The sequence below is a fragment of the Neophocaena asiaeorientalis genome, unplaced genomic scaffold (assembly GCF_003031525.2).
Source record: "Neophocaena asiaeorientalis asiaeorientalis breed wild unplaced genomic scaffold, Neophocaena_asiaeorientalis_V1.1 scaffold318, whole genome shotgun sequence".
Lineage (NCBI taxonomy): Eukaryota > Metazoa > Chordata > Mammalia > Artiodactyla > Phocoenidae > Neophocaena > Neophocaena asiaeorientalis.
This window is the reverse complement of record NW_020173761.1, coordinates 696,220-722,934: the sequence shown is the minus strand read 5'-3', so window position 1 is coordinate 722,934 and position 26,715 is coordinate 696,220. Positions and strand designations below refer to the sequence as shown.

The 26,715-nt window shown below is 37.3% G+C and overlaps 1 protein-coding gene across 6 annotated transcripts in view; it reads right to left on the bottom strand.

Moving 5' to 3' along the window:
* Positions 1-9,812: 9,812 nt before the first annotated feature.
* The window catches only part of BLTP3B (bridge-like lipid transfer protein family member 3B), a 96,185-nt gene continuing 79,282 nt past the window's right edge, over positions 9,813-26,715 (bottom strand). For all 6 annotated transcript variants that reach the window (XM_024751311.1, XM_024751313.1, XM_024751316.1 and 3 more), the window contains 4 exons: positions 21,708-21,961; positions 21,282-21,390; positions 12,337-12,530; positions 9,813-10,643 (listed from right to left, as the gene is read on the bottom strand). In XM_024751311.1, coding sequence (XP_024607079.1) covers positions 10,524-10,643; positions 12,337-12,530; positions 21,282-21,390; positions 21,708-21,961 — 677 coding nt within the window. In that variant the 3' untranslated portion in view covers positions 9,813-10,523. The remainder of the gene's footprint in view (positions 10,644-12,336; positions 12,531-21,281; positions 21,391-21,707; positions 21,962-26,715) is intronic.

Sequence of the window (26,715 nt, the reverse complement as noted above, 5' to 3'; positions counted from 1 at the left end):
TTTTTCATCATTCGTGTATAGGAATGCAAGAGATTTCTCTGCATTAATTTGTACCTTGGTTTGTTACCAAATTCAATGATTAGCTCTAGTAGTTTTCTGATAACACCTTTAGGATTCTCTATGTATAGTATCATGTCATCTGCAAAAAGTGACAGTTTTACTTCTTCTTTCCCAATTTGGATTCCTTTTACTTCTTTTTCTTCTCTGATTATTGTGACTAAAACTTGCAAAACTATGTTGAATAGTAGTGGTGAGAGTGGACAACCTTGTCTTGCTCCTGATCTTAGAGGAAATGGTTTCAGTTTTTCACCATTGAGAACAATGTCGGCTGTGGGTTTCTCATATATGGCCTTTATTATGTTAAGTTCCCTCTATGCCTACTTTCTGGAGGGTTTTTATCATAAATGGGTGTTGAATTTTGTTGAAAGCTTTTTCTGCATCTATTGAGACGATCCTATGGTTTTTCTCCTTCCATTTGTTAATATGGTGTATCACATTGACTGATTTGCATATATTGAAGAATCCTTGCATTCCTGGGATAAACCCCACTTGATCATCGTGTATGATCCTTTTAATGTGCTGTTGGATTCTGTTTGCTAGTATTTTGTTGAGGATTTTTGCATCTATGTTCATCAGTGATATTGGCCTGTAGTTTTCTTTTTTTGTGACACCTTTGTCTGGTTTTGGTATCAGGGTGGTGGTGGCCTTGGAGAATGAGTTTGGGAGTTTTCCTCCCTCTGCTATATTTTGGAAGAGTTTGAGAAGGACAGGTGTTAGCTCTTCTCTATATGTTGGACAGAATTTGCCTGTGAAGCCATCTGGTCCTGTGCTTCTGTTTTTTGGAAGATTTTTAATCATAGTTTCCATTTCAGTGCTTGTGATTGGTCAGTTTATATTTTCTATTTCTTCCAGATTCAGTCTCAGAAGGTTGTGCTTTTCTAAGAATGTGTCCATTTCTTCCAGGTTGTCCATTTTACAGGCATATAGTTTCTTGTAGTAATCTCTCATGATCCTTTGTATTTCTGCAGTGTCAGTTGTTGCTTCTTTTTCATTTCTAAGTCTATTGATTTGAGTTTTCTCCTTTTTCTTGATGAGTCTGGCTAATGGTTTATCAATTTTTTTTAATCTTCTTCATGAAAGAGCTTTTAGTTTTATTGATCTTTGCTATTGTTTCCTTCATTTCTTTTTCATTTATTTCTGATCTGGTCTTTATGATTTCTTTCCTTCTGCTAACTTTGGGGGCTTTTTGTTGTTCTTAATTGCTCTAGGTATAAGGTTAGGTTATTTGAGATGTTTCTTATTTCTTAAGGTAGGATTGTATTGCTGTAAAGTTCCCTCTTAGAACTGCTTTTGCTGCAACCCATAGGTTTTGGTTCATGTTTTCATAGTCATTTGTTTCGAGGTATTTTTTGATTTACTATTTGATTTCTTCGGTGATATCTTGGTTATTAAGTAGTGTATTGTTTAGCCTCCATGTGTTTGTATTTTTTACAGACTTTTTCCTGTAATTGATATCTATTCTCATAGCGTTGGGGTCAGAAAACATACTTGATATGATTTCAATTTTCTTAAATTTACCACGGCTTGATTTGTGACCCAAGATATGATCTCTCCTGGAGAATGTTCCACGAGCACTTGAGAAGAAAGTGTATTCTGTTGTTTCTGGATGGAATATCCTATAAATATCAATTAAGTCCATCTTGTTTAATGTAGCATTTAAACCTTGTGTTTCCTTATTTATTTTCATTTTGATTGATCTGTCCATTGGTGAAAGTGGGGTGTTAAAGTCCCCTACTACGATTGTGTTAACTGTCGATTTTTCCCTTTATGACTTTTAGCATTTCCCTTATGTATTGAGGTGCTCCTATGTTGGGTGCATACATATTTATAATCGTTATATCTTCTTCTTGCATTGATCCCTTGATCATTATCTAGTGTTCTTCTTCGCCTCTTGTAATAATCTTTATTTTAAAGTCTATTTTTTCTGATATGAGAATTGCTACTCCAGCTTTCTTCTGATTTCCATTTGCATGGCATATCTTTTTCCATCCCCTCACTTTCAGTCTCTATGGTCCCTAAGTCTGAAGTGGGTCTCTTGTAGACAGAATATATATGGGTCTTGTTTTTGTATCCATTTAGTCAGTCTATGTCTTTTGGTTGGAGCATTTAATACATCTACATTTAAGGTAACTATCGATATGTATGTTCCTATTACCATTTTCTTAATTGTTTTGGGTATGTTATTGTAGGTCTTTTCCTTCACTTGTGTTTCCTGCCTAGAGAAGTTCCTTTAGCATTAGTTGTAAGGCTCGTTTGGTGGTGCTGAATTGTCTTATCTTTTGCCTGTCTGTAAAGGTTTTAATTTCTCCATCAATTCTGAATGAGATACTTGCTGTGTAGTCATCTTGGCTGTAGGTTTTTCGCTTTCATAGCTTTCAGTATGTCCTGCAACTCCGTTCTGGCTCGCAGAGTTTCTGCTGAAAGATCAGCTGTTAACCTTATGGGGATTCCCTGTATGTTAGTTGTTTTTCCCTTGTTGCTTTTAATATTTTTACTTTGTATTTAATTTTTGATTGTTTAATATGTGCCTTGGATTTATCCTGTATGGCACCCTTTGTGCTTTCTGGACTTGATCGACTATTTCCTTTCCCTTATTAGGTAAGTTTTCACCTATAATCTCTTCAAATATTTTTTCAGCCCCTTTTCTCTTCTTCTTCTGGGACTCCTATAATTCAAATGTTGGTCTGCTTAATGTTGTGCCAGAGGTCTCTGAGACTGTTCTCAATTCTTTTCTTTCTTTTTTCTTTATTCTGCTCTGCAGTAGTTATTTCCACTATTTTATCTTCCAGGTCATTTATCCGTTCTTCTGCCTCAGTTTTTCTGCTATTGATTTCTTATAGAGAATTTTAAATTTCATTTATTGTGTTGTTCCTCATTGTTTGTTTGCTCTTTAGTCCTTCTAGGTCCTTGTTAAACATTTCTTGTATCTTCTCCATTCTATTTCCAAGATTTTGGATCTTAACTATCATTACTTTGAATTCTTTTTCAGGCAGACTATTTCCTCTTCATTTGTTTGGTCTGCTGGATTTTTACCTTGCTCCTTCATCTGCTGTGTGTTTCTGTGTCTTCTCATTTTGCTTCACTTACTGTGTTTGGGGTCTCTTTTTCTCAGGCTGCAGGTTCGTATTTCCCATTGTTTTTGGTGTCTGTCCCCAGTGGCTAAGGTTGGTTCATTGGGTTGTGTACGCTTCCTGGTGGAGGGGACTGGTGCCTGTGCTCTGGTGGACGAGGCTGTATCTTGTCTTTCTGGTGGGCAGGTCTGCGTCCAGTAGTGTGTTTTTGGGTGTCTGTGACCTTGTTATGATTTTAGGCCGTCTCTCTGCTAATGGGTGGGTTTGTGTTCTTGTCTTACTAGTTGTTTGGCATAGGGTGTCCAGCACTGTAGCTTGCTGGTGGTTGAGTGGAGCTGGGTCTTAGCGTTGAGGTGGAGATCTCTGTGAGAGCTTCCACCGTTTGACATCACATGGAGCGGGGAGGTCTCTAGTAGACCAATGTCCTGAGCTCAGCTCTCCCACCTCAGAGGCACCGGCCTGACACCCAGCTGAAGCAGCAAGTCCCTGTCAGCCACATGGCTGAGAAGAAAAGGGAGAAAAATAGAAAGAAAGAAAACTACAAAATAAAATAATTAAAATTAAAAATATTAAAAATTAATAAAAATATAGAAAAAAAAGAGAAAGAAGCAAGACAGCAGCCAAACCAAACAACAACAAATCCACCAATGAAAGCAAGCACTGAAAACTATACTAAAAAAAAACCCAAAAAACGAACAGACAGAACCCTAGGAGAAATGGTAAAAGCAAAGTTATACAGACAAAATCCCACAAAGAAGCATATACATACACACTCAGAAAAAGAGAAAAAGGGGAAAAAAAAAATATATATATATATATATATAAAGGAAGAGAGCAACCAAATCAATAAACTAACCTACCAATGATAATAAACTCTAAATACTAAAATAAACATAAAACCAGAAACACATTAGATGCAGAAAGCAAACCGCAAGTCTACAGTTGCTCCCAAGCTCGGAGAAATTTCCTTCTCTTCTTTGTTCGCCCACCTCCTGGGGTTCAGCTCTGGATTTGGCCCTGCCTCTGCATGTAGGTCACCTGAAGGCATCTGTTCTTCGCTCAGACAAGATGGGGTTAAAGGAGCAGCTGCTTTGGGGGCTCTGGCTCACTCAGGCCGGGGGGAAGAAGGGGTACGGAATGCAGGGTGAGCCTGCAGCAGCAGAGGCAAACATGACATTGCAACAGCCTGAGGTGCGCCATGTGTTCTGCCAGGGAAGTTGTTCCTGGATCATGGGAACCTGGCAGTGGTGGGCTGCACAGGCTCCTGGAAGCAGAGTTGTGGATAGTAACCCATGCTTGCACACAGGCTTTTTCGTGGCTGCAGCAGCAGCCTTAGCATTTCATGCCCATCTCTGTCATCCGCATTGATAGCCACAGCTCGAACCCATCTCTGGAGCTCATTTAGGTGGTGCTTTGAATCCCCTCCCCTCCCACACCCTGAAACAGTGGTCTCTTGGGCAGATCCAGACTTTTTCCTGGACTCCCTCCCAGCTACCTGTGGTGCACTAACCCCCTTAAGGCTGTGTTCATGCAGCCAACCCAACTCCTTTCCTTGGGATCTGACCTCTGAAGCCCGAGCCTCAGCTCCCAGCCCCCACCCGCCCCGGTGGGTGAGCACACAAGCCTCTCAGGCTGGTGAGTGCTGGTCAGCAGCAGTCCTCTGTGCAGGAATCTCTCCACTTTGCCCTCTGCAGCCCTATTGCTGTGCTCTCCTCCATGGCTCCAAAGCTTCCCCCCTGCCACCCCCCATCTCCGCCAGTGAAGGGGCTTCCTAGCATGTGGAAACTTTTCCTTCTTCACAGCTCCCTCCCAGAGGTGCAGGTCCCATCCCTATTCTTTTGTCTCTGTTTTCTCTTTTTTCTTTTGCCCTACCCAGGTACGTGGGGAGTTTCTTGCCTTTTAGGAAGTGTGAGGTCTTCTGCCAGCATTCCATAGATGTTCTGTATGAGTTTTTCCAAATGTAGATGTATTTCTGATGTATTTGTGGGGAGGAAGGTGATCTCCATGTCTTACTCCTCTGCCATCTTGAAGGTCTCTCTGTTTTTTATTTTTAAAATTCTCAGTCTTGATGGTTGTGATTCAGTATTTGAGTTTTTTGTTACATCAATAAAACAATTCTCCTAAGTGGTTGCAAGAAGAAGGTTAATCACCTCACTGTACTCTCTTAAACTCCAAAATGCTCAGGTATATTTCTTCACCTAAACAATCAAATATGTCTTCACATAAAAGTGAAGAATTAAAGTCAAGAATGAGAAATTTTACTTACCATTCAATCAGCTTAATATAAGTTATTGGAAAGAATGAATTGACTTTTGATTGGTAACACAAGCAAAGTGAAAATAAAACCTAATGTATAAATTATTTACTATTGCCTTTTAATCTAAATGGTTTCAAAATCTTTTAAAACCCTGTTTACTCCTCTTGGTGATTTAGTGATACATTTTTTTTCCTAAGACTAGAAAAAACTATCATACTATACAAATAGAAAAAAAAGACATTTAGTTGATTTCATATGTCTTAAAATTTTTCTCGTAAAAGAGTTTCAAATCCTCAGACCTACCAGCCCAGTAGTGTGGGCAGCACTTATATTGAATTTCAATATTGTAACATTAACATGAATTTCCCTCCAGTGTACAATGATCTATTAGTTAATATCTAATGGTTTATAAAAATCATCATGCTTACATTTTTGCTTCATGTTACCTTAATTTTTGTACTTCTCAAAAAAGCAGCAAAAAAATATTTAAATGTCAAGTATTATAATTTAATGAAGAAATCAGTGTTTAAAAACATTACTTCTGGGCTTCCCTGGTGGCGCAGTGGTTGAGAGTCCGCCTGCCGATGCAGGGGACACGGGTTCGTGCTCCGGTCTGGGAAGATCCCACATGCCGCGGAGCGGCTGGGCCCTTGAGCCACGGCCGCTGAGCCTGCGCGTCCGGAGCCTGTGCTCCGCAATGGGAGGGGCCACAGCAGTGAGAGGCCCGCGTACCGCAAAAAAAAAAAAAAAAAAAAAAAAAAAAAAAAAAACATTACTTCTTTAATGTTTCTATATATATCCTGCATAATTCCATCTTTGGGTATTTTATTCTAAAAGGAAATTGAAACATAGCTCAAAATTTATTTTCTTTAGCATCCCTAGGTGCAAGGTAAAATGAGACTGTTAACACCTTAAGGAATTAGGCACAACTGATCCTGTGTATCAATTTCTCAAAATTGAAAACTATTTCAGCCACTACTTTTTTGGCCTTATTTCCATTCTGTTTAGCTGACAGGACTGGCAGATCTCAACAGCCGCAACACCATATGTTACAATCAAAGCCAGATGACATTCTGGCACTGCAGTGCCTGTATGAATCGATGTGCTAATTTTCTCTTCTGTGATGATTTGTGATAAATCATCTAGAATTTCAGGTATTTAAAATTCAGAAGGACATAATATGGCAAATTTATCCATTCTCCATCTTTTTCTTTCCCTATGGACTCAAGTAGTCTGCCACTTTTAATAACTACCACCTCCAAATTTTATGCCTATGTTCCATTTTCCCTCAATCCAACTGAGGGGAAGAACTCAATACCTGAAAAACATCTTTGATACCTCATCCATTCATTTTATTCTTTCAACAAATTTATTGAGAACCTACTATGTGCCAGGCACTGTATGAGGCACGAGGAATACAAAGTTGAACAGTGGCAACAAAAACACACAAAATTCCTGTCCTCATGGAGTTTACAATGTAGAGGGTCTACATTAATCAAAAACATATAAAATTACAAAGGTGTTCAGTGCTAAGTAGTGGTATGTGTTCACGTGATAATGTATAACAGTGGGTCTTACTCTGGTGAAAGAAATTAGGGAATGCTTCCCTGAGGAAGTGATGAATGAGCTGAGATCCAAAAGACAAACAGGAATTAACTAAGCGACGAAAGTACTTCAAGCCAAAGGAATAGCATGAACAAAGATTTCTATGGTGGAAGAGGCACTTTGATTCTCACTTATTTCAGACAGTTAAAGTGCAATGAGGGTAGAACACAAAGAAAGTAAAACATGGTGCAAAATGAAACTAAGAAGTAATAATAATAACCTCTATTAAATGCTTTTTAAGGTGATGTGCCAGTCATTGTTTTAATGTTTTGAGACATTAACTTTTTCAACGTTCATAATTATAATATAAATAGTGGCCCTAATACATAATCTCATAGGCAACATATTTTTGTTTTAATCGTAAGAGCAATTAAATGCCATTAATGTGTTTTAAGCTAGAGGTGAAACTGGGGTAGGTGGGTTGCCTTGATTAAAACTGCACTTCAAAAAAGAGAATTCTCCCTGCCTATAAAAATGAATCAGGAAGGCCAGAGTAGCTTAGGAAGACCAGTTACGAGTCAACTGCAGTAATGCAGGTAAAAAGTGCTGATGGTAGCTTAGATTAGGAAGGTGGTAAGTGAAGTAGATAAATTTACAAGGTAGAATGACAGGATGCAGTAGTGAACTAATTTGGGGGTGGGGGGTTGCAGTTAGGGAGAGGAAGGTGTCTAAGAGGAGTTCTAGGTTACCAGCTTGGAAACCAGGGTGATGGTGGTACCTCAGATTGGATACGTTAATAAAAACATAAAGAGGAAGTTTTAACCCCTCTACTGACAAGTACTGAATAACAATAACTACAATAAAAATCCAAAAGGAGTTTCTGGTTAATTTTTTCACATATATTTGCCTGCAATCCTATACAGCCATTCTTACATGGCTTAAATAAAAATAATGTTTCACTACAACTAGTGTCACATGGTGATCTTTTGAATTCTAGGATAAAATGAGAAAAGAAAAAAAATACAAGATGCCAAGAAAATGTTTTTCACATATGTAAAATTAAAAAGGAAAACACAAGTATCATTTTCTTCCCCTGATTACTAACATCTCTGCTAGGGATTTAGCAAAGACATGGCAACTTTATATCTAATTTGTGGTCATTTAAAAACTCTGGTAAGTTTATTACAGGTTGATTCCTATATTTCTCACACAGCTAAAAAGGTTGGGGTTAACTTAAAAAAAATTCTCCCCTTATCTTTTAAATAGTTTGAATAATACACACATCATACACACACACACACTTTAAAAGTATTATTATTTATGTTTAAAAGAAAAACAGATAAAAGACCAACAAGTGATTCCTTTCCCCACATCAAGAAAAATCTGTGAAATAAGGAATAAGATAAAATAAAAGCATATAATTGGGATGTAAGTAAAAAGAGCAGGTTATTGTGATTTCAGTCAAGTCACTTGTTCTTTCTGAGCCTTAAGGTTTTTATTTAACTTTTAAAATGTGAATAATACCTACCTCCCAGGTTTGCTGTGGGAATTACATAATGGTTTTGGAAGTGTTTTATTAATTTTAAATCTCTATAAAAATAGTAATCACTATAAATTTTAAAAAATCTAACAAAGCATATAGAATGTTCAGATCCACATTAATTATTATCATCTCTACTGTTTATATGATTTTCTTGAGAAGGCCAAATAAATTGAAAATAAGAAAAACATTCAGCATCTATAACACTAAATAATTATAATATATCATAAATTTAAAATTCATATAGAGCAAATAGCTCAAGTCTGAGAAACACTGCAAGCTCTGAAGAAGTTAATGTCCCATCAATCCAGCTTTTCTATAATAGAGACTGCTTTTGTTGACTATATACCTACAGATCAAAAGTACTCTACTAAGGATATAAGCTATACATTTAAAATATTTAATTAGACCTTTGCTTTTAATCTAAAACTATATAATAGTCTTAGATTAAAATGGTTTATCAGGATTTTAAAAACACTCTGAGGTAAAATAATAACAATTTAACTTGTTCTTTGCTGTATCCTTAGCTCCCAAAACAGGGTCTGTATTTTAAATAATGTTAGTTAAAATGGACATTATAGAAAAAAAAAAAAAAAGCCAGTACCATTTTCAATAAAATCTAAAATCACTCCAACACTTAATGTAAAATGAAATGTATTTCCTTCCAAGTACTTAGATAGAGGGATGGCTAAATAAGTCATACCAAACAAGCAAAGCACCATAAAGTGTCTGAACGTGGTTGAAAATTTTCAAGTATCTTAAAGAAAGAGCAGTCCAGCTATTTCATGTTCTATCTTAGATATATTTATGTTTAAGAATGTGAATTTTAAAATAGACCCCACTTAGTTTAATTCTATCAGAAATATATTTTAAATTGTTAAAAGCCTCTGTTTCTTAAATACTCATAAACTTTTATTTCATAATGCATGATTGAGATTCTCTCTCATGTTGCTTTCAAACTTAACAATCCCTAGAAAATAGAATTCAAAATTTACCAGTTTTTCTTATTATAGAAGATAATATATAAGTCACATAGAACTTTAATCAAAACTAGCATTATAAATTTGACATGTGCAAACATCCACCTGTTGTGATACTACAGGAATGGTATGAAATTGTTTTATGTATGTGAAAAGAAAATTCTCTGAAAACATTCCCTTCCTTAAATAAAGGAAAGATGAAGGTAAAGAACTAATATAAATAGCATTAGTTAAAATTCTTACAGTTACAAATGCTAAATTTAGTAGGATAGTTAAATTACTCTTTTACTTCTAACAATAAATGTTTAAAGGAATGTACAAATAATGCTTTTTAAATCAGTTGGCCATATACTCTAATGTCTTGCTTTTTTACAGTTTATGCTTTTTATTTTAACATTTATGCCATCTTCTTTGTTGAAAATTATAGCTTCAACTTACACAGCTTACCCATCACTTAAAATGATTCTTTTTCACATTTTCAAGTTACTTCATAAGTGCAGTAGGGTGATGATTTTCTAGAATTTTCAAACCGAGCCATTAGATATTCATTAATTTGATTGGACTTTTTTTTACAGTAATTACATATAGATATAAGTACATAATTTTAATAACATTTAAAATGTAAGCCTCCTTTTATTTTACATTAGCCCTAAAAGCATCTGAATCTTTGTAAATAATAGTAAATTATTAACAAATAGTGATAAATAGTGGGAACACATAGATTTAAATTTTTCTTTTTAAAAAATGCCTATAATGTAATATCAAAATTAGGAAATGACATCTTCTATTCATTAGGCAGGTAATTATTTTACAGTATGCATTGACTTCCTTATATCACACCAGTTTAAAAGAGGGTTTAAACCCCAAAACACAAAACAACCAAAAGATTGTAATGCCCGTACCTAGTATTTTCTAAACTGGCTTTGGAATAGTCACCACTTCATCACATTCTATTTCATTTTATTGTCTTTTCATGAAAAGGAAAGTCTTCCACTAACTGGAAACATCACATTATAAATATAACCACCATACTCCAGAGCTATAATTTGAGTTTCTGACTGCCACTCCTGCTATTCAACTGTCATCTTCTTTATATGATGGAGAAGAGCATCTTTTTCCAAGTGAGCCTCTGCAAGAGCTGTTTTAGCTTTAGCCAATTCCTGTTTAAGAGATTCATTCTCTTCCATGAGCTGAAATGATAAATTTGGAAAATAAGAAAACTTAACCATTTTCAGAAAACACAAACTATTTATACAGTATCAAAGGTGTGACACATGAGTCAGTAAAATTACCCAATGCTGGTGAGGATGCACTTAAGCCGGAAACTGTTTTGCGAATTTATTTGGAAACACATACCAAGCACTTAAAAATGTCCGTAAGTTTTGACCCAGCAATTCAAAACACTAATTAACTTCTAATTTCCAAATCTAATAGTGATTTTGTTTAATTTCAATTTCTCTTAAGATGCTGCTGCCTCACCACTCCTTGCTACGCCTCTCTCCTCTTTTGCCTTTTATGCTACAGTTCTTTCTTGTTTATCCCTCTCTACCTATGGACTTTTCATCTTTTCCTCAGCTGTTTAATAACCCTTACATTTTTCGTATTCTATTAAATTCCATAATTGGTCGCCTTCTCTTATCACTGGAGCCACTCTCTTAGATGATCTCATCTACTCCTGTGGCTCCAATAACTACAGATAGCCTGATCCAGCACAAGCCTCTCTCTGGAGCCCCAGACCCACATTCTGAATATCTCATTAGACATTTTCATCTAGATGTCAATAGGTCTGCCCTCATTAAGACTCGGTTCAAGCATTTTATCCTCTTAGAACCATTCCCTAACCCCTAGTCAGGAAGATGTGATAAAACTTTCTCCACAGGAAAACACATTTACACAGATATATTAAAATAAATTCGTTCAATTTCAAAGAGTTCTCAGACCTTTTAGTACCAGCTTAAGAATGCCTGCCTTACAGACCAAGTTGGGTATTTCACTGTACTTCACAAACTCTAGTACATATAACACATGAAACAGTATGTTCTGACTACCGTTTACATGCTTCTGTCTTTCCCACTAAACTTTGAGTTTCTTAATAGACAGGGCGTGGTATACTGTTACAATTCTATATCCTTAGCTTAGAGTTGACATCCAACAAATCCTGTTAAACAGATGAATGAACTCATTCTGTGGTTCTATCATAGAGAATTAAAATTCTGCTGGATAGAATTTGATAACAGCAAAAAATAAGAAGCAACTCAAATATTAAATGTTAAGAGGAACCTTAGAAATGACAACACATCCACACCCATATTAATCTGCCACTAACAATAAATATGAAGCATCGACTATACTTGAATTAAAAAAACAAATAAAATACATATGCGAAGCATACGTAGTAATATGGAAGACATCTGTTAAACAATGTTAAGTAAAAAAAATACAGTTATATACACTAGAATAGTAATTGTTTAGAAAAATTATGGAAAGAGCCTGGGAGGAAAAATTTTAAAATACTGACAGCACTGTAGGAGGTTACAATATGTTAGAGTTGTTTTAAAAAATTTTTCCAAAGTTCCAAAACATAACAATACTTTTGCAACTTAAAAATAAGACATCAAAATGAATATATCTTCCAAGAAGCCTTCGTGGATTCCAGAAACTGGCACTGTCCCACACTTACTCCTTTATCTTCCATCAGACTACAAACTCTGTGAAGGCTGGGGATGTCCATACCTTGCTCAACACTGTATCAACAGCATCTAACACAGTGCCTGGCATATAACAAGCACTCAACAAATGTTAAATAAGTAAATAATGTCTTAACTATTTAATATTTATTTTAATTGCTGAAACTGAATGAGAATGAACTAGTTTTTCCATTACCTGTTCCCTAGTAAAGTCAAAGGAGCACTCAGGAAAGTTGACTGACTGAGAAGGCCAAGGAACCTCTGGGCTCGTCTGAGTGGCTTGAGTGACACTGTGTTGTTTTTTCAGATCACACCTCCCACTGGTAAGCAGCACTGAATCACTTTTGACATCTTCTTTCAAATCATTTCTAGTGTTAAGCATCTGAGAATCTAATACAACAAATAAATACTCAGATAACATTAAGTTCTCTTGTGAAAAACTAATTTAAAAATGAGTATCTCTATTAGTAGGAAGACATTACGAAACAGGAAGACAAAGAGTCAATAAAACAAAAAAGCTCATTCATTGAAAAGATGAACAAAATCAAAACCAAAAGCTCATCTGTTGAAAAGATGAATAAAATTGATAAAACCTTAGTTAGATGGACCAAAAAATAAAAAAGGAAACAAATTATTAGAATCAGAAATGGAAGAGGGGATGTTACTATCAACCTAACAGAAATAAAAATACTTGTAAAGGAATACTGTGAAGAACTGTATACCAATAAATTAGATAGCTTAGATGAAATAGAAAAATTCCTACAAAGACACAAGCTACCAAAATAGACACAAATACAACAGGTAAAGAGATTAAATCAGTAATCAAAAACAAGTGATGGTGCTTCAGGTATAGCCAGATACTGAAATTCATATGATGTCCTCAGGAGTGTCAATTTAGGAATCTGACTCTCTCTACTTCTCAGGTCCACTTTTCTTCTCTTCTGGGTTAGTTCAGTCATATGATGGCAAAGGTAGACTCTGGTGACCCCAAACAAGTAAGTTTTACAGCCTGTGACCCCTTCTCTCTCAGTGTCCTTTCAATTCACAAAAAAAGACTCAGAATGCTTGGGTCACAGTCCATTCATGTATCACTCAGTGTCCCAAGGGCTGAAATCTTTTGATTGGCCCTGCTGGGTCCCATCTCCATTTTTGTGATAGGGTCATATGATTGCTAAGTCCACCAAAATCACATGCAACAGTCATGATAGAAAGGCAGTTCACCATATCAAATTATACTGAGCAGACAAAAGAGTAATACTGCTCAAAATAATTTTTCCCCTTAAAAAGATTTCCAGGGCTTCCCTGGTGGCGCAGTGTTGAGAGTCTGCCTGCCGATTCAGGGGACACGGGTTCGTGCCCCGGTCCGGGAGGATCCCACATGCCGCGGAGCAGTTGGGCCCTTGAGCCATGGCCGCTGAGCCTGTGCGTCCGGAGCCTGTGCTCCACAACAGGAGAGGCCACAACAGTGAGAGTCCCGTGTACCGCCAAAAAAAAAAAAAAAAAAATTTCCAGAAGGGGTTAGCTAAGTCAAAGAACAAAAATATTTTTTAAAGCTTTTGTTCATATTGCCAAATTACCCTCCATAATGGTTCTATCAATTTTACCCCATTCTGTATATAAAAAAAATGGAATAGTTCCATTAACATGGATAAATGACATCAAGTTGAGTTTTGGTTTGTTCTTGGGTTCATTATATTACAGTGGTCTCAAATCAGAAACTACTTTTTACAATATTGTCCTGTACTGATTATGTTTTTAGTAGTATTAACTAAGAAAAAAACTACAAAAACTGTTGTATTGTTTCAGACTAGCATACAATTCAGCTTGGCAGTGACTGTAAGAGAAATCCTAAAGTACTATGCCATGGAAAAGCCAAATTCTCCACTCTTTCAACCTCAAAAAATTAATAACACCCCTAAAATTCTACTTGATTACAAATTTATAACATACTTTTGTTTTTCAAACTTTTAGAGGAGCAAAACTCTTCTTTTAAATGAAATCTGACATAGAATGCTAATATGAACTAAAAAAAAGCTGACTTACATAGGCTGTAGTGAGGAAAACAGAGGGCCCAAGACCCATTTTATTTAGCCTATATCTCACTACTCATGAGATCTTAAGAATAATGAAAAAACCACTGACCAAACAATTCTGAAACCCATTTTATTTCGATCACTGGCAGGTGGAATGAGGAGAGAAAAGGGAAGGAGAGGGAAAGAAGAGGAGAGGAAGAAATATGGGAAGAGAAAAAGAAGGAATGAAATAGAGGAGGAGGGAGGAGAGAGAGCTAGAGAGTGGAGGAGACAGAGGAGTGAGGATGGGAAAAGAGGAAGAGGGATGTAGCTGTAACTGGAGATAAAGACGGAGAGTTAACGGTGAGTCTGTTTTGCATATACACTCATTTGTAGTACCTAAATTTTAGATTCCACATATAAGTGAAATCATTAGTATTTCTTTTTCTCTGTCTGACTTATTTCACTAAGCTTAATATTCTCTAGGTACACTCGTGTTGCTGTAAATGGCAGAATTCATTCTTTTTTTATGGTTGAGTAATATTCCACAGTGTGTGTGTTTTTTTATATATATATATCTTATATCTTCTTTATCCATTTGGGTTGCTTCCATATCTTGGCTACTGTAAAGAGTGCTGCTCTGAACAGAAACAGACTCAAAGATACAGAAAACAAACTAGTGGTTACCAAAAGGGAGAAGAAAGCAGGGAGGGGCAAATGAGGAATATGAGACTAAGAGATACAAACTACTAGGTATAAAATAGATTAAAATAGATAAACAACAAGGATATATTGTATAGCACAGAGAAGTACAGGCATTATCTTATAATAAGTTTTAATGGAGTATAACCTATAAAAATACTGAATCACTATACTGTACACCTGAAACTAATATAATATTGTGAATCAACAATACTTCAATTAGAAAAAAAAAGAGGGAGAGATAAGTAGGGAGGAGCAGGTAGGAAGGGAAAATGAAGAGATAAGAAGGGGAGGAATGAGGAGGAAGAGGCAGAAAGAAGCAAGTGTAAAGATGGGAGGGACTGGAAAGGGATAGGAAAGGAGAGAACCTGTAACTGACAAGGGTAATTGGAGTCTATTACTATAGAAAGACATATTTCCTTTTATTTACTTTAAAAGAGCTTCTTTCTAGTTTTTTGTTTTTTTTTTACGGTACGCGGGACTTTCACTGTTGTGGCCTCTCCCGTTGCGGAGCACAGGCTCCGGACGCACAGGCTCAGCGGCCATGGCTCACGGGTCTAGCCGCTTCACGGCATGTGGGATCCTCCCGGACCGGGGCACGAACCCGTGTCCCCTGCATCGGCAGGCGGACTCTCAACCACTGCGCCACCAGGGAAGCCCTTCTTTCTAGTTTTTAAGACAAATTTTGATGAACAAATCCATGCCCCTCATGGATGAAATGTGCACCTTACGACAATGTACACTTTTCCCCTCGCATAGGCTCTGCTAGTTACTTTCTAGATCTTGTACCTTGGACAAGCCATTCAACTTATCTAAACTTTAATTTCTTCATTTGCAAAAAGGAGATGATAAGAATACTTGTCTTAATTATCTCAAAGGCTTATGGTAAGAATTAAGTGAGTCAATATTTAATGTAAAAGAACTTTACAAACTGGAAAGCATTATTCAAATATTAATTGCTGTTAGTACCACAGCAGGTGTTCAATAAATATTTGACTTTAAATCGAGGTTTTAACAGTTCTCTGTTTATTCAGATAGAAGATGTCTATTCATTTGTCTTCTCTGAGTGTCATACAGGCACTCTTCCGAGTTTAGGTTTTACACTACTCCTTAGGTTTAGTAATTTAAAAATTCTTCCCTCATTCCCAGTGAGGAAGTATTATGGCAATGATTCTAAGGCTGTATATGGCAAAGAGTTGTTCATCACAGACCGTTAAATATACAATGCCCCATCCTACCCCCAACATTCCAATATAATCTATTGGGAGGTACTCCCTCACAACACTTTTGCTGGGAGTCAATGCCACAATGGCCACTCTCTCAGATGGGAGTATGCCAGGTCCTAGGTGTGTTGGGTGCAAGACATGTTGAGAGACAGGACACTACTATTAAAATTAATTAACAGCAAATGGCATAGGATATACACACATACTATATATATATATATATATATATATATATATATATATATATATATATACACACACACACACACACACACACACACAAACACATACACAACAAACATTTTGTCTTTTTCTCTTATAATAGTGTTATTAAGTTACTCAATTAGTCATATTTCACTGGAGCAACAAGAAATTGTAGTATACCTTTGTAATTTTCTGAAAAATTATTTTAACTTTCTCTGTACTGAAAAATTAGTCTTTCCCAAGAAGTGTGGAGTACTATGATAAGTGGCAATAAATAAATAAATAAAAACAAAAAACCATCTATTCCTTTATGATGAACTTTATTTAATCACATCCAGAGCAGCTGCAAGTATACCTCATAGTACACTAAAAGAACAGGAAGGAGTAAAGAAAAATATTAGGTAAGCTGCTATTATCACAGCAACAAACACTTAAAACTAATTTTTGAAACACCTACTAGTCAGATTATTCTGAATGCTCCTGTTTGCTAAATAAATTTGTTTTAAGGGAGAAAAACTCAGCATACCTCAAATTTTCCTTCCTTATTTTTCTTTTTTGGCTGTGCCACGTGGCTTGCAGGATCTCAGTTCCCCAACCAGGGATTGAACCTGGGCCACGCAGTGAAAGCACCGAATCCTAATCAATAGACCACCAGGGGATGGCCATACCTGAAAATTTCTTAAAGAGCTACTTGAGAAAGTAGGGCCATTCAAATTATTTACCCAAAGTGCTTCAAAATTCTAAGAAGCAAATAAAACTGTTAAATACTTGTTTATCACGGCTAATATATTAATTTGAGTCGTATTTATGATACATTATCATACAAGCTTTATGTGCAGTACATTAGACTACGTATTACGTACATCATACACCAAAGACCCTCATGCAATTCATTTCCACATGATAAGAAAAATAACATAATGTAATCTGCTTCATGATATTGTTCTTAGGAATACACTGATATAAAACATGAGACACTCTGTATAAAACAAAGCATACTTGCTTATGCTTAAAACATGTTGTTCTTTCCAGAGACAATGGAAAACTAAAATAAATTATCTTAAATTTTGTACAATGTTAATATCCTGAATAACACAACAAAATTTTCCATCGTCTCAATGAGCTTTTGAAAGGTACATCAACAATTTACAGGACTTCCCTGGTGGCGCAGTGGTTAAGAATCCGCCTGCCAATGCAGGGGACACGGGTTCAAGCCCTGGTCCGGGAAAATCCCACATGCCGCAGAGCAACTAGGCCCGTGCGCCACAACTACTGAGCCTGTGCTCTAGAGCCTGCGAGCTACAACTACTGAGCCTGCGTGCCACAACTACTGAAGGCTGTACACCTAGAGCCCGTGGTCTGCAACAAAAGAAGCTACTGCAATGAGATGCCTGCGCACAGCAACAAAGAGTAGCCCCCACTGCCCACAACTAGAGAAAGACTGTGCACAGCAACGAAGACCCAACACAGCCAAAAATAAATAATTTTTTTTAAAAAGTAATGCTTAAAAAGAATATTTTATATACATGAGTACTGCTGCTAAATTTAAATAATACCCTGAGTTTTGATGCCCACTTAAAGAAAATCTAGCATATGCTTTTCTCTAACATTTCATCACTACCTAAATGGCTTTGCTGAAAAGATCCAAGTGTCGCTGTAAAAACATGAAATAAAAAAATTATATTCCTAAAATGTAAAACATTTGATAAGGAGCAAGAGTTTTCAAAAATGTAAGAAATGAAGTGTATAAATATGTGACATATTCTGAAAAGATAAATATGTGATTTTTTTTTTGGCCACACCACAGGGCATGTGGGATCTTAGTTCCCCGAGAGATCGAACCTGCGCCCCCTGCAAAGGAAGTGCAGAGTCTTAACCAATGGACCGCCAGGAGTCCCTCATATGTGATTTTTTTTTAACCCATACAACTTTAAAGACAAATCCAAATGGAGTTTCCATATTGAAATGATCTTCTTGCAAATATATGCCCTTGCTGTATCAGTGATTCACTTTTGCCTTAGCTACTACATTAAAATACAGTTCACAATTGGTAAAATATGTATTGATATTTCACTAATTGTAAAATACAGATAAGAAATATAGGGGAAAATATAGAGAAAATTTTTTCAAAGCACCTTGATTTTAAGTTAGTTTTTACTCATTAAATTGATGTTTATTTAATTCTTTATTTCTCCATTATGTGTATGCAAGTGGATATTTTTCTTTAGATATTATAAAACTCTCATTTAAAAGAAATATTTGTTTTTGTTTTCTTTAGCAAATAGTAATTAATCTCACTCAGTTGGCAATAAATCCCCAACAGTTAGAGCAAGGATTGTTTTAAATTTTGTCAAGTATAGATATTTTATTTGGGACTTCCCTGGTGGTGCAGTGGTTAAGAATCCACCTGCCAATGCAGGGGACACAGGTTAGAGCCCTGGTCTGGGAAGATCCCACATGCTGCGGAGCAACTAAGCCCGTGCGCCACAACTACTGAGCCTGTGTGTCACAGCTACTGAAGCCCGTGCGCTTAGAGCCCGTGCTCTGCAACGAGAAGCTCACGCACTGCAACGAAGAGTAGCCCCCACACTGCAACAAAGACCCAATGCAGCCAAAAATAAAATTAATTAATTAATTTAAAAAATATTTTATTTTCTGCTACATTTTTATGTCAATGACAAACTTTATTGCACTGATATCAGAGAAATGGTCTGCATGAACTTTATGTTTTGGAATCTGTTGATATTTTCTTTGAGACTGAATTAATAGAGAAGTTTTATGGGTATTTGAAATTACCCATTTGTTGAATTCAAATATATATATATATACATACACATACACACACACACATATTTATATTTATGTATCTATACTTGTACTCTGAGAGGCACGTAAAAGTTTCTCTATGATTATAGCATCTCAATATGATATGATTCCATTTCTCTTTACTTCAAATAGGTTTGCTTTATATTTTTCAGTTATGTTGTTAGATGGATAAAGGTTTATGACTGAGGTATGTTTTGGGGTATCTTTAATCAATAAGAAATCTCTCTCTGAGGCCAATGACTTTAAGAGGCACCTCAAAAGAAGATATATAGATGGCAAATCAGCATACGAAAAGACGCGTACATCATATGTCATCAGGGAAATGCAAATTAAAGCAACAGCATACCACTACACACCTATTTAGAACAGCCAAAATCCAGAACATTGACAACACCAAATGTTAGTGAGAACATAGAGCAACAAGAAATCTCATCCACAGCTGGTAAGAATGTAAAATAGTACAGCCATTTTCTTACAAAACTAAACGTACTCTTAACCATAAGATCCAGCAATCACACTCCTTGGTATCTACCCAAAGGAGCTGAAAACTTAATGTCTACACAAACACCTGCATGTGAATGTGTACAGCAGTTTTATTCATAACTGCCAAAATATGGAAGCAACCAAGATGCCCTTCAGTAGGTGAAATAAACTGTGGAACATTCAGACAATGGAATATTATTTGGCTCTAAAAGGAAATGAGCTATTAAGCCTTGAAAAGTCATGGAGAAACCTTAAATCATATAACTAAGTGAAAGGAGCCAATCTGAGGGCTTCCCTGGTGGCGCAGTGGTTGAGAGTCCGCCTGCCGATGCAGGGGACACGGGTTCGTGTCCCGGTCCGGGAAGATCCCACATGCCGCGGAGTGGCTGGGCCCGTGAGCCATGGCCGCTGAGCCTGCACATCCGGAGCCTGTGCTCCGCAACAGGAGAGGCCACAACAGTAAGAGGCCCGCGTACCGCAAAAAAAAAAAAGAAGCCAATCTGAGACAGCTACATACTGTATGATTCAGGTCTGACTCTGGATATCTCTTGAAGGTAGAGCTGATAGATTTTAGGTGACCTACTATTTTTAAATTCAAAGATCAGGTTTTTAATTTTCAAGGACTTCTAACTGGTTATTTTACATAAAAGCTTGTTCTTGTTTTGAGTTCAAAATCCTATCATCTGGGCTTCCCTGGTGGTGCAGTGGTTGAGAGTCCGCCTGCCGATGCAGGGTTAAAAAAAAAAAAAAAAAAAAAAAAAAATCCTATCATCTGTCTGAGGATATTAATGATATTTCTTTAAAAGTCTCAACTTTTCTTCAGCACTCTGAAGCACTGGAACACTCTGTTTTGGTTTTGTGTAAGACAGACCTGCAGTTTGGGGATCTAAAGCATCTGGGAGCAAGAGCCATACAGCAAACCTAACTTCTCACACCTGAGCTATCTTCACCTGAGCTTTTATCAGTAACGAAGATGACATTTTGATCTTTGTTGGCCTGACTTCTATGTTTGCTGTAGCTGTTCCCCAGCTCCAGAGAGAAGGACTCTTCAGTCAAGAGTGCCCCACAAACTGCTTCTACCTCAGCAATAGTCTTCTCTTTCATGGTTTCTGGCTACAGATTTTTCTGGTTTGTCTCTTATCAGTCCCTCACATTTCACCCTCAAGTAGCTACTAACAAAGTGAGGACTAGAATACCTAGGTCTACCAACTCAAGCTCTTTCCACTACTCCACACTACCTTAGAAGACACAGCCCTTACATTAGAGACCTTAGAAATCTTGCTAGAGTGGAGATACAAGCACTGAAACAGAACTAAATACATAGCAATATACTATAAGTAACTAAGGTACGGAGAATAAGTACTCAAGAATTTTAAGAAGTCACATCAAGTTATAGAGAAGGGTTCATTGAAAAGGAGAAGATTGAGATAACCCTGGAAGGACTTCATTCAAAACACCTTTGTAGAATAGATACTAAATCAATTATAGATGAGTTATTCCTGAGCTAGAGGTTCATACATGGATGATATTTTATCACAATGTATCACAGTGTCCCTAAATCATCTACTACTACATATGCATACACATATAAAATAGTATACAAAAAGTATGAGTGAAAAAAAAACAATCAGCATACTAATAATGACATATTTCAGTTAAATGTTCACTTAAACTGTTTTCATATATACCTCTGATATGAAAAGAGCCATCATCATTTCTCTCTACCACAAGATGATCAATATGAACAGTTACAGGAGCTGGTTCAAAGGATACTGTATTACTACGAGGACTGTCATCCTACAGGAAAGATAAATAGTATTGGCATGTTGTTATTAAAGTAAAAGATAAAATTAATCATCTTCAATTAATCATTTTCTTAAACATTACTTCAGCCAATAATATTCTTAATGAGTTTGAAATATATCTTTAACACGCTTTAGTTCATACAGTGAGAAAACTGCTCATTTTATTTTGATATTTTCTAAGTTCTATGAAAAATCTCTACACCATCACCACAAAGACCAACCAGTTCATATTTCTAGACATGAATCAAAGTCCAGGTAGGCAAAGTGAACATTTATAACATGAAAATATAAAAATATTTGTTAACATACTTTTAAATTTATTTTTGTGTTAGAAACTTGTATCTTCATTGGCATCACTGTTGCAACAGTTTCATCTTCCAAAAAATGTTGAATATTCATAAGAGAAGATATAAGAAACTCAGTGCTAAAGTTTTCTATATGGCACTGCAGAAAGCCATTCTTTTCTGCAAGCAAAGAGTGTATTACAGCACCAGGCCCACTTTCAAATCTCAGAGTAATCTCAGGAGAGGATTTAGAATGAATTACAGCTTTATGATCTGAACCTATGAAAAAAGAACAAATAAAAATTATAACTTTGTAGTACTACTCAGAAATGTCACTCTCAATTACCAGTCATTATTGTCACTTTGTACAATGTTAAAGCAATAATAAACTTTTAATATTTACTCTTAATTTAAGATATATACAGTACATATACCACATGTACCCCACCTTAATTTTCCCAATTTTCATTTTTATAGACAATCTTCTGCAATAACGCTGTCTTGTCTATACTTTTCTAAAATATTTATTTATTTATTTATGCCTGCGTTGGGTCTTCGTTGGTGTGCATGGGCTTTCTCTAGCTGCGGCGAGCAGGGAGCAGGGGCTACTCGTCGTTATGCTGCGCAGGCTTCTCACTGCGATGGCTTCTCTTGTTGCGGAGCACGGGCTCTAGGCATGCGGGCTTCAGTATTTGCGGCACACATGCGTAGGTGCTCCACGGCATGTGGGATCTTCCTGGAGCAGGGCTCAAACCCGTGTCCCCTGCATTGGCAGGCAGATTCTTAACCATTGTGCCACCAGGAAAGCCCTGTCTTCTCTATACTTTTATATATATTTTTATTTTTTGGTAACATGGAAAAACATGCTGTGAGATAAATCTGATGATGCATAACTCAGATATTTTGAGTGTGTCTGAGTGTGTACATATCTATACATTTATTATATAATGGACAACTGTGATGAAGAAACAGTCATGGCATTTAAAGTGACTCAAGTCATTTCTCAAGTAGTGATAAAAGCCTGAAGTTTTGTACATTCTTCATTAAAATTGGGCCCTTAAATAACTGGAAAGGTAAATAGAGAAGACCCCATTAACATGTTACTACTAGAAGACAATTTTGAAACTAAAATTATAGCAAAGGAAATATGTTTATATTTATATTTATGTTTATATTTATATTTACATTTATTTATGCCTTGGTCTTGCTCCAAAAAAGAATTTGAGGTGGCTTACAGAGCTATAAATACTCAAGTTCAAAACAAATTTCTTTAATTTCAATAAACACCCATAAAATATCTTTAAAAATAAAAGTTCCTAGTGGAACGACTTAAGTGAATTGGCGCTCATGGTAACTATTTTATTTTACATTACCTAGCTCTAAAAAGAATAGGAGAAAACATGCACATGGTATAATCAGATTAAAAAAATAAGTAGGGGAGAGAGCGGGAAGATGGCAGAAGAGTAAGACGCAGAGATCACCTTCCTCCCCACAGATACATCAGAAAAACATCTACACGTGGAACAACTCCTACAGAACACCTACTGAACGCCAGTAGAAGACCTCAGACCTCCCAAAAGACAAGAAACTCCCTACGTACCTGGTTAGGGCAAAAGAAAAAAGAATAAACAGAGACAAAAGAACAGGGACACGACCTGCACCAGTGGGAGGGAGATGTGAAGGAGGAAAGGTTTCCACACACTAGGAAGCCCCTTCGCGGGCGGACACTGTGGGTGGCAGAGGGGGAAGCTTTGGTGCCGCGGAGGAGAGCACAGCAACAGGGGTGCGCAGGGAAAAGTGGAGAGATTCCCGCACAGAGGATCGGTGCCGACCAGCACTCACCAGCCCGAGAGGCTTGTTTGCTCACCTGCCGGGACGGGCGGGGCTGGGAGCTCAGGCTCGGGCTTTGGTCGGAGCGCAGGGAGAGGAATGGCACTGGCAGCGTGAACACAGCCTGCAGGGGGTTAGTGCGCCACGGCTACCCGGGAGGGAGTCCGGGGAAAAGTCTGGACCTGCCGAAGAGGCAAGAGACTTTTTCTTGCCTCTTTGTTTCCTGGTGCGCGAGGAGAGGGGATTAAGAGCGCTGCCTAAAGGAGCACCAGAGACAGGCGCAAGCCGCAGCTTACAGCGCGGACCCCAGAGACGGGATTGAGACACTAAGGCTGCTGCGGCCGCCACCAAGAAGCCTGTGTGCGAGCACAGGCCACTCTCCACACCGCCCGTTCCGGGGAGCCTGGGCAACCCGCCACCGCCAGGGTCCCGGGATCCAGGGACAACTTCCCTGGGAGAACGCACGGTGCGCCTCAGGCTGGTGCAACGTCACGCCGAACTCTGCAGCCGCAGGTTCATCCCACACTCCATACCCCTCCCTGCCCCTGGCCTGAGTGAGCCAGAGCCCCCGAATCAGCAGCGCCTTTAACCCCGTCCTGTCTGAGCGAAGAACAGACACCCTCAGGTGACGTACACACAGAGGAGGGGCCAAATCCAAAGCTGAACCCCGGGAGCTGTGCGAACAAAGGCAAAGGGAAATCTCTCCCAGCAGCTTCAGGAGCAGCGGATTAAAGCTCCACAATCAACTTGACGTACCCTGCATCTGTGGAATAGCTGAAGAGACAACGAGTCATCCCAAATTGAGGAGGTGGACTTTGAGAGCAAGATTTATGATTTTTTCCCCTTTTCCTCTTTTTGTGAGTGTGTATGTGTATGCTTCTGTCTGAGATTTTGTCTGTATAGCTTTGCTTTCACCATTTGTCCTAGGGTTCTATCCGTCCGTTTTTTTTTTTACTTAAAAATTTTTTTTTCTACATAATTATTGTTTTTATTTTAATAACTTTATTTTATTTTATCTTACTTTATTTTCTTTTCTTTTATTCTCTTTTAAGAAGTAAAGCTGTCACTGTTTGCAGATGACATGATACTATACATAGAGAATCCTAAAGATGCTACCAAGAAACTACTAGAACTAATCAATGAATTTGGTAAAGTAGCAGGATACAAAATTAATGCACAGAAATCTCTTGCATTCCTATACACTACTGATGAATAATCTGAAAGTGAAATCAAGAATACATTCCCATTTACCATTGCAACAAAAAGAATACAATATCTAGGAATAAACCTACCTAAGGAGACAAAAGACCTGTATGCAGAAAATTATAAGACACTGATGAAAGAAATTAAGGATGATACAAATAGATGGAGAGATATACCATGTTCTTGGATTGGAAGAATCAACATTGTGAAAATGACTCTACTACCCAAAGCAATCTACAGATTCTATGCAATCCCTATGAAACTACCACTGGCATTTTTCAAAGAACTAGAACAAAAAATTTCACAATTTGTATGGAAACACAAAAGACCCCGAACAGCCAAAGAAATCCTGAGAACGAAAAACCGAGCTGGAGGTATCTGGCTCCCTGACTTCAGACTATACTACAAAGCTACAGTAATCAAGATAATATGGTACTGGTACAAAAACAGAAATATAGATCCATAGAACAAGATAGAAAGCCCAGAGATAAACCCACACACATATGGTCACCTTATCTTTGATAAAGGAGGCAGGAATGTACAGTGGAGAAAGGACAGCCTCTTCAATAAGTGGTGCTGGGAAAACTGGACAGGTACATTTAAATGTATGAAATTAGATCACTCCCTGACACCATACACAAAACTAAGCTCAAAATGGATTAAAGACCTAAATGTAAGGCCAGAAACTATCAAACTCTTAGAGGAAAACATAGGCAGAACACTCTATGACATAAATCACAGCAAGATCCTTTGTGACATACCTCCTAGAGAAATGGAAATAAAAAGAAAAATAAACAAATGGGACCTAATGAAACTGCAAAGCTTTTGTACAGCAGGGGAAACCATAAACAAGACCAAAAGACAACCCTCAGAATGGAGAAAATATTTGCAAATGAAGCAACTGACAAAGGATTAATCTCCAAAATTTACAAGAAGCAGCTCATGCAGCTCAATAACAAAAAAACAAACAACCGAATCCAAAAATGGGCAGAAGACCTAAATAGACATTTCTCCAAAGATATACAGACTGCCAACAAACACATGAAAGAATGCTCAACATCATTAATCATTAGAGAAATCCAAATCAAAACTACAATGAGATATGATCTCACAGCAGTCAGAATGGCCATCATCAAAAAATTCTAGAAACAATAAATGCTGGAGAGGGTGTGCAGAAAAGGGAACACTCTTGCACTGCTGGTGGCAATGTGAATTGGTACAGCCACTATGGAGAACAGTATGGAGGTTCCTTAAAAAACTACAAATAGAAGTACCATATGACCCAGCAATCCCACTACTGGGCATATACCCTGAGAAAACCATAATTCAAAAAGAGTGATGTACCAAAATGTTCACTGCAGCTCTATTTACAATAGCCAGGAGATGGAAACAATCTATGTGTCCATCATCAGATGAATGGATAAACAAAATGTGACTCATATATACAATGGAATATTACTCAGCCATAAAACGAAACGAAACTGAGCTATTTGTAATGAGGTGGATGGACCTAGAGTCTGTCATACAGAGTGAAGTAAGTCAGAAAGAGAAAGACAAATACCGTATGCTAACACATATATATGGAATTTAAGAAAAAATAAATGTCATGAAGAACCTAGGGGTAAGACAGGAATAAAGGCACAGACGTACTGGAGAATTGAAGACACGGGGAGGGGGAAGGGTAAGCTGTGACAAAGTGAGAGAGTGGCATGGACATGTATACACTACCAAACGTAAAATAGATAGCTAGTGGGAAGCAGCCGCATAGCACAGAGAGATCAGCTCGGTGCTTTGTGAGGACCTAGAGGGGTGGGATAGGGAGGGTGGGAGGGAGGGAGAGGAAGAGGGAAGAGATATAGGAACATATGTATAACTGATTCACTTTGTTGTAAGGCAGAAACTAACACACCATTGTAAAGCAATTATACTCCAATAAAGATGTAAAAAATAAAGAAAAAAAAATAAGTAGGGAATGGAAAAGTAAAGACAAGTAGTAAGAT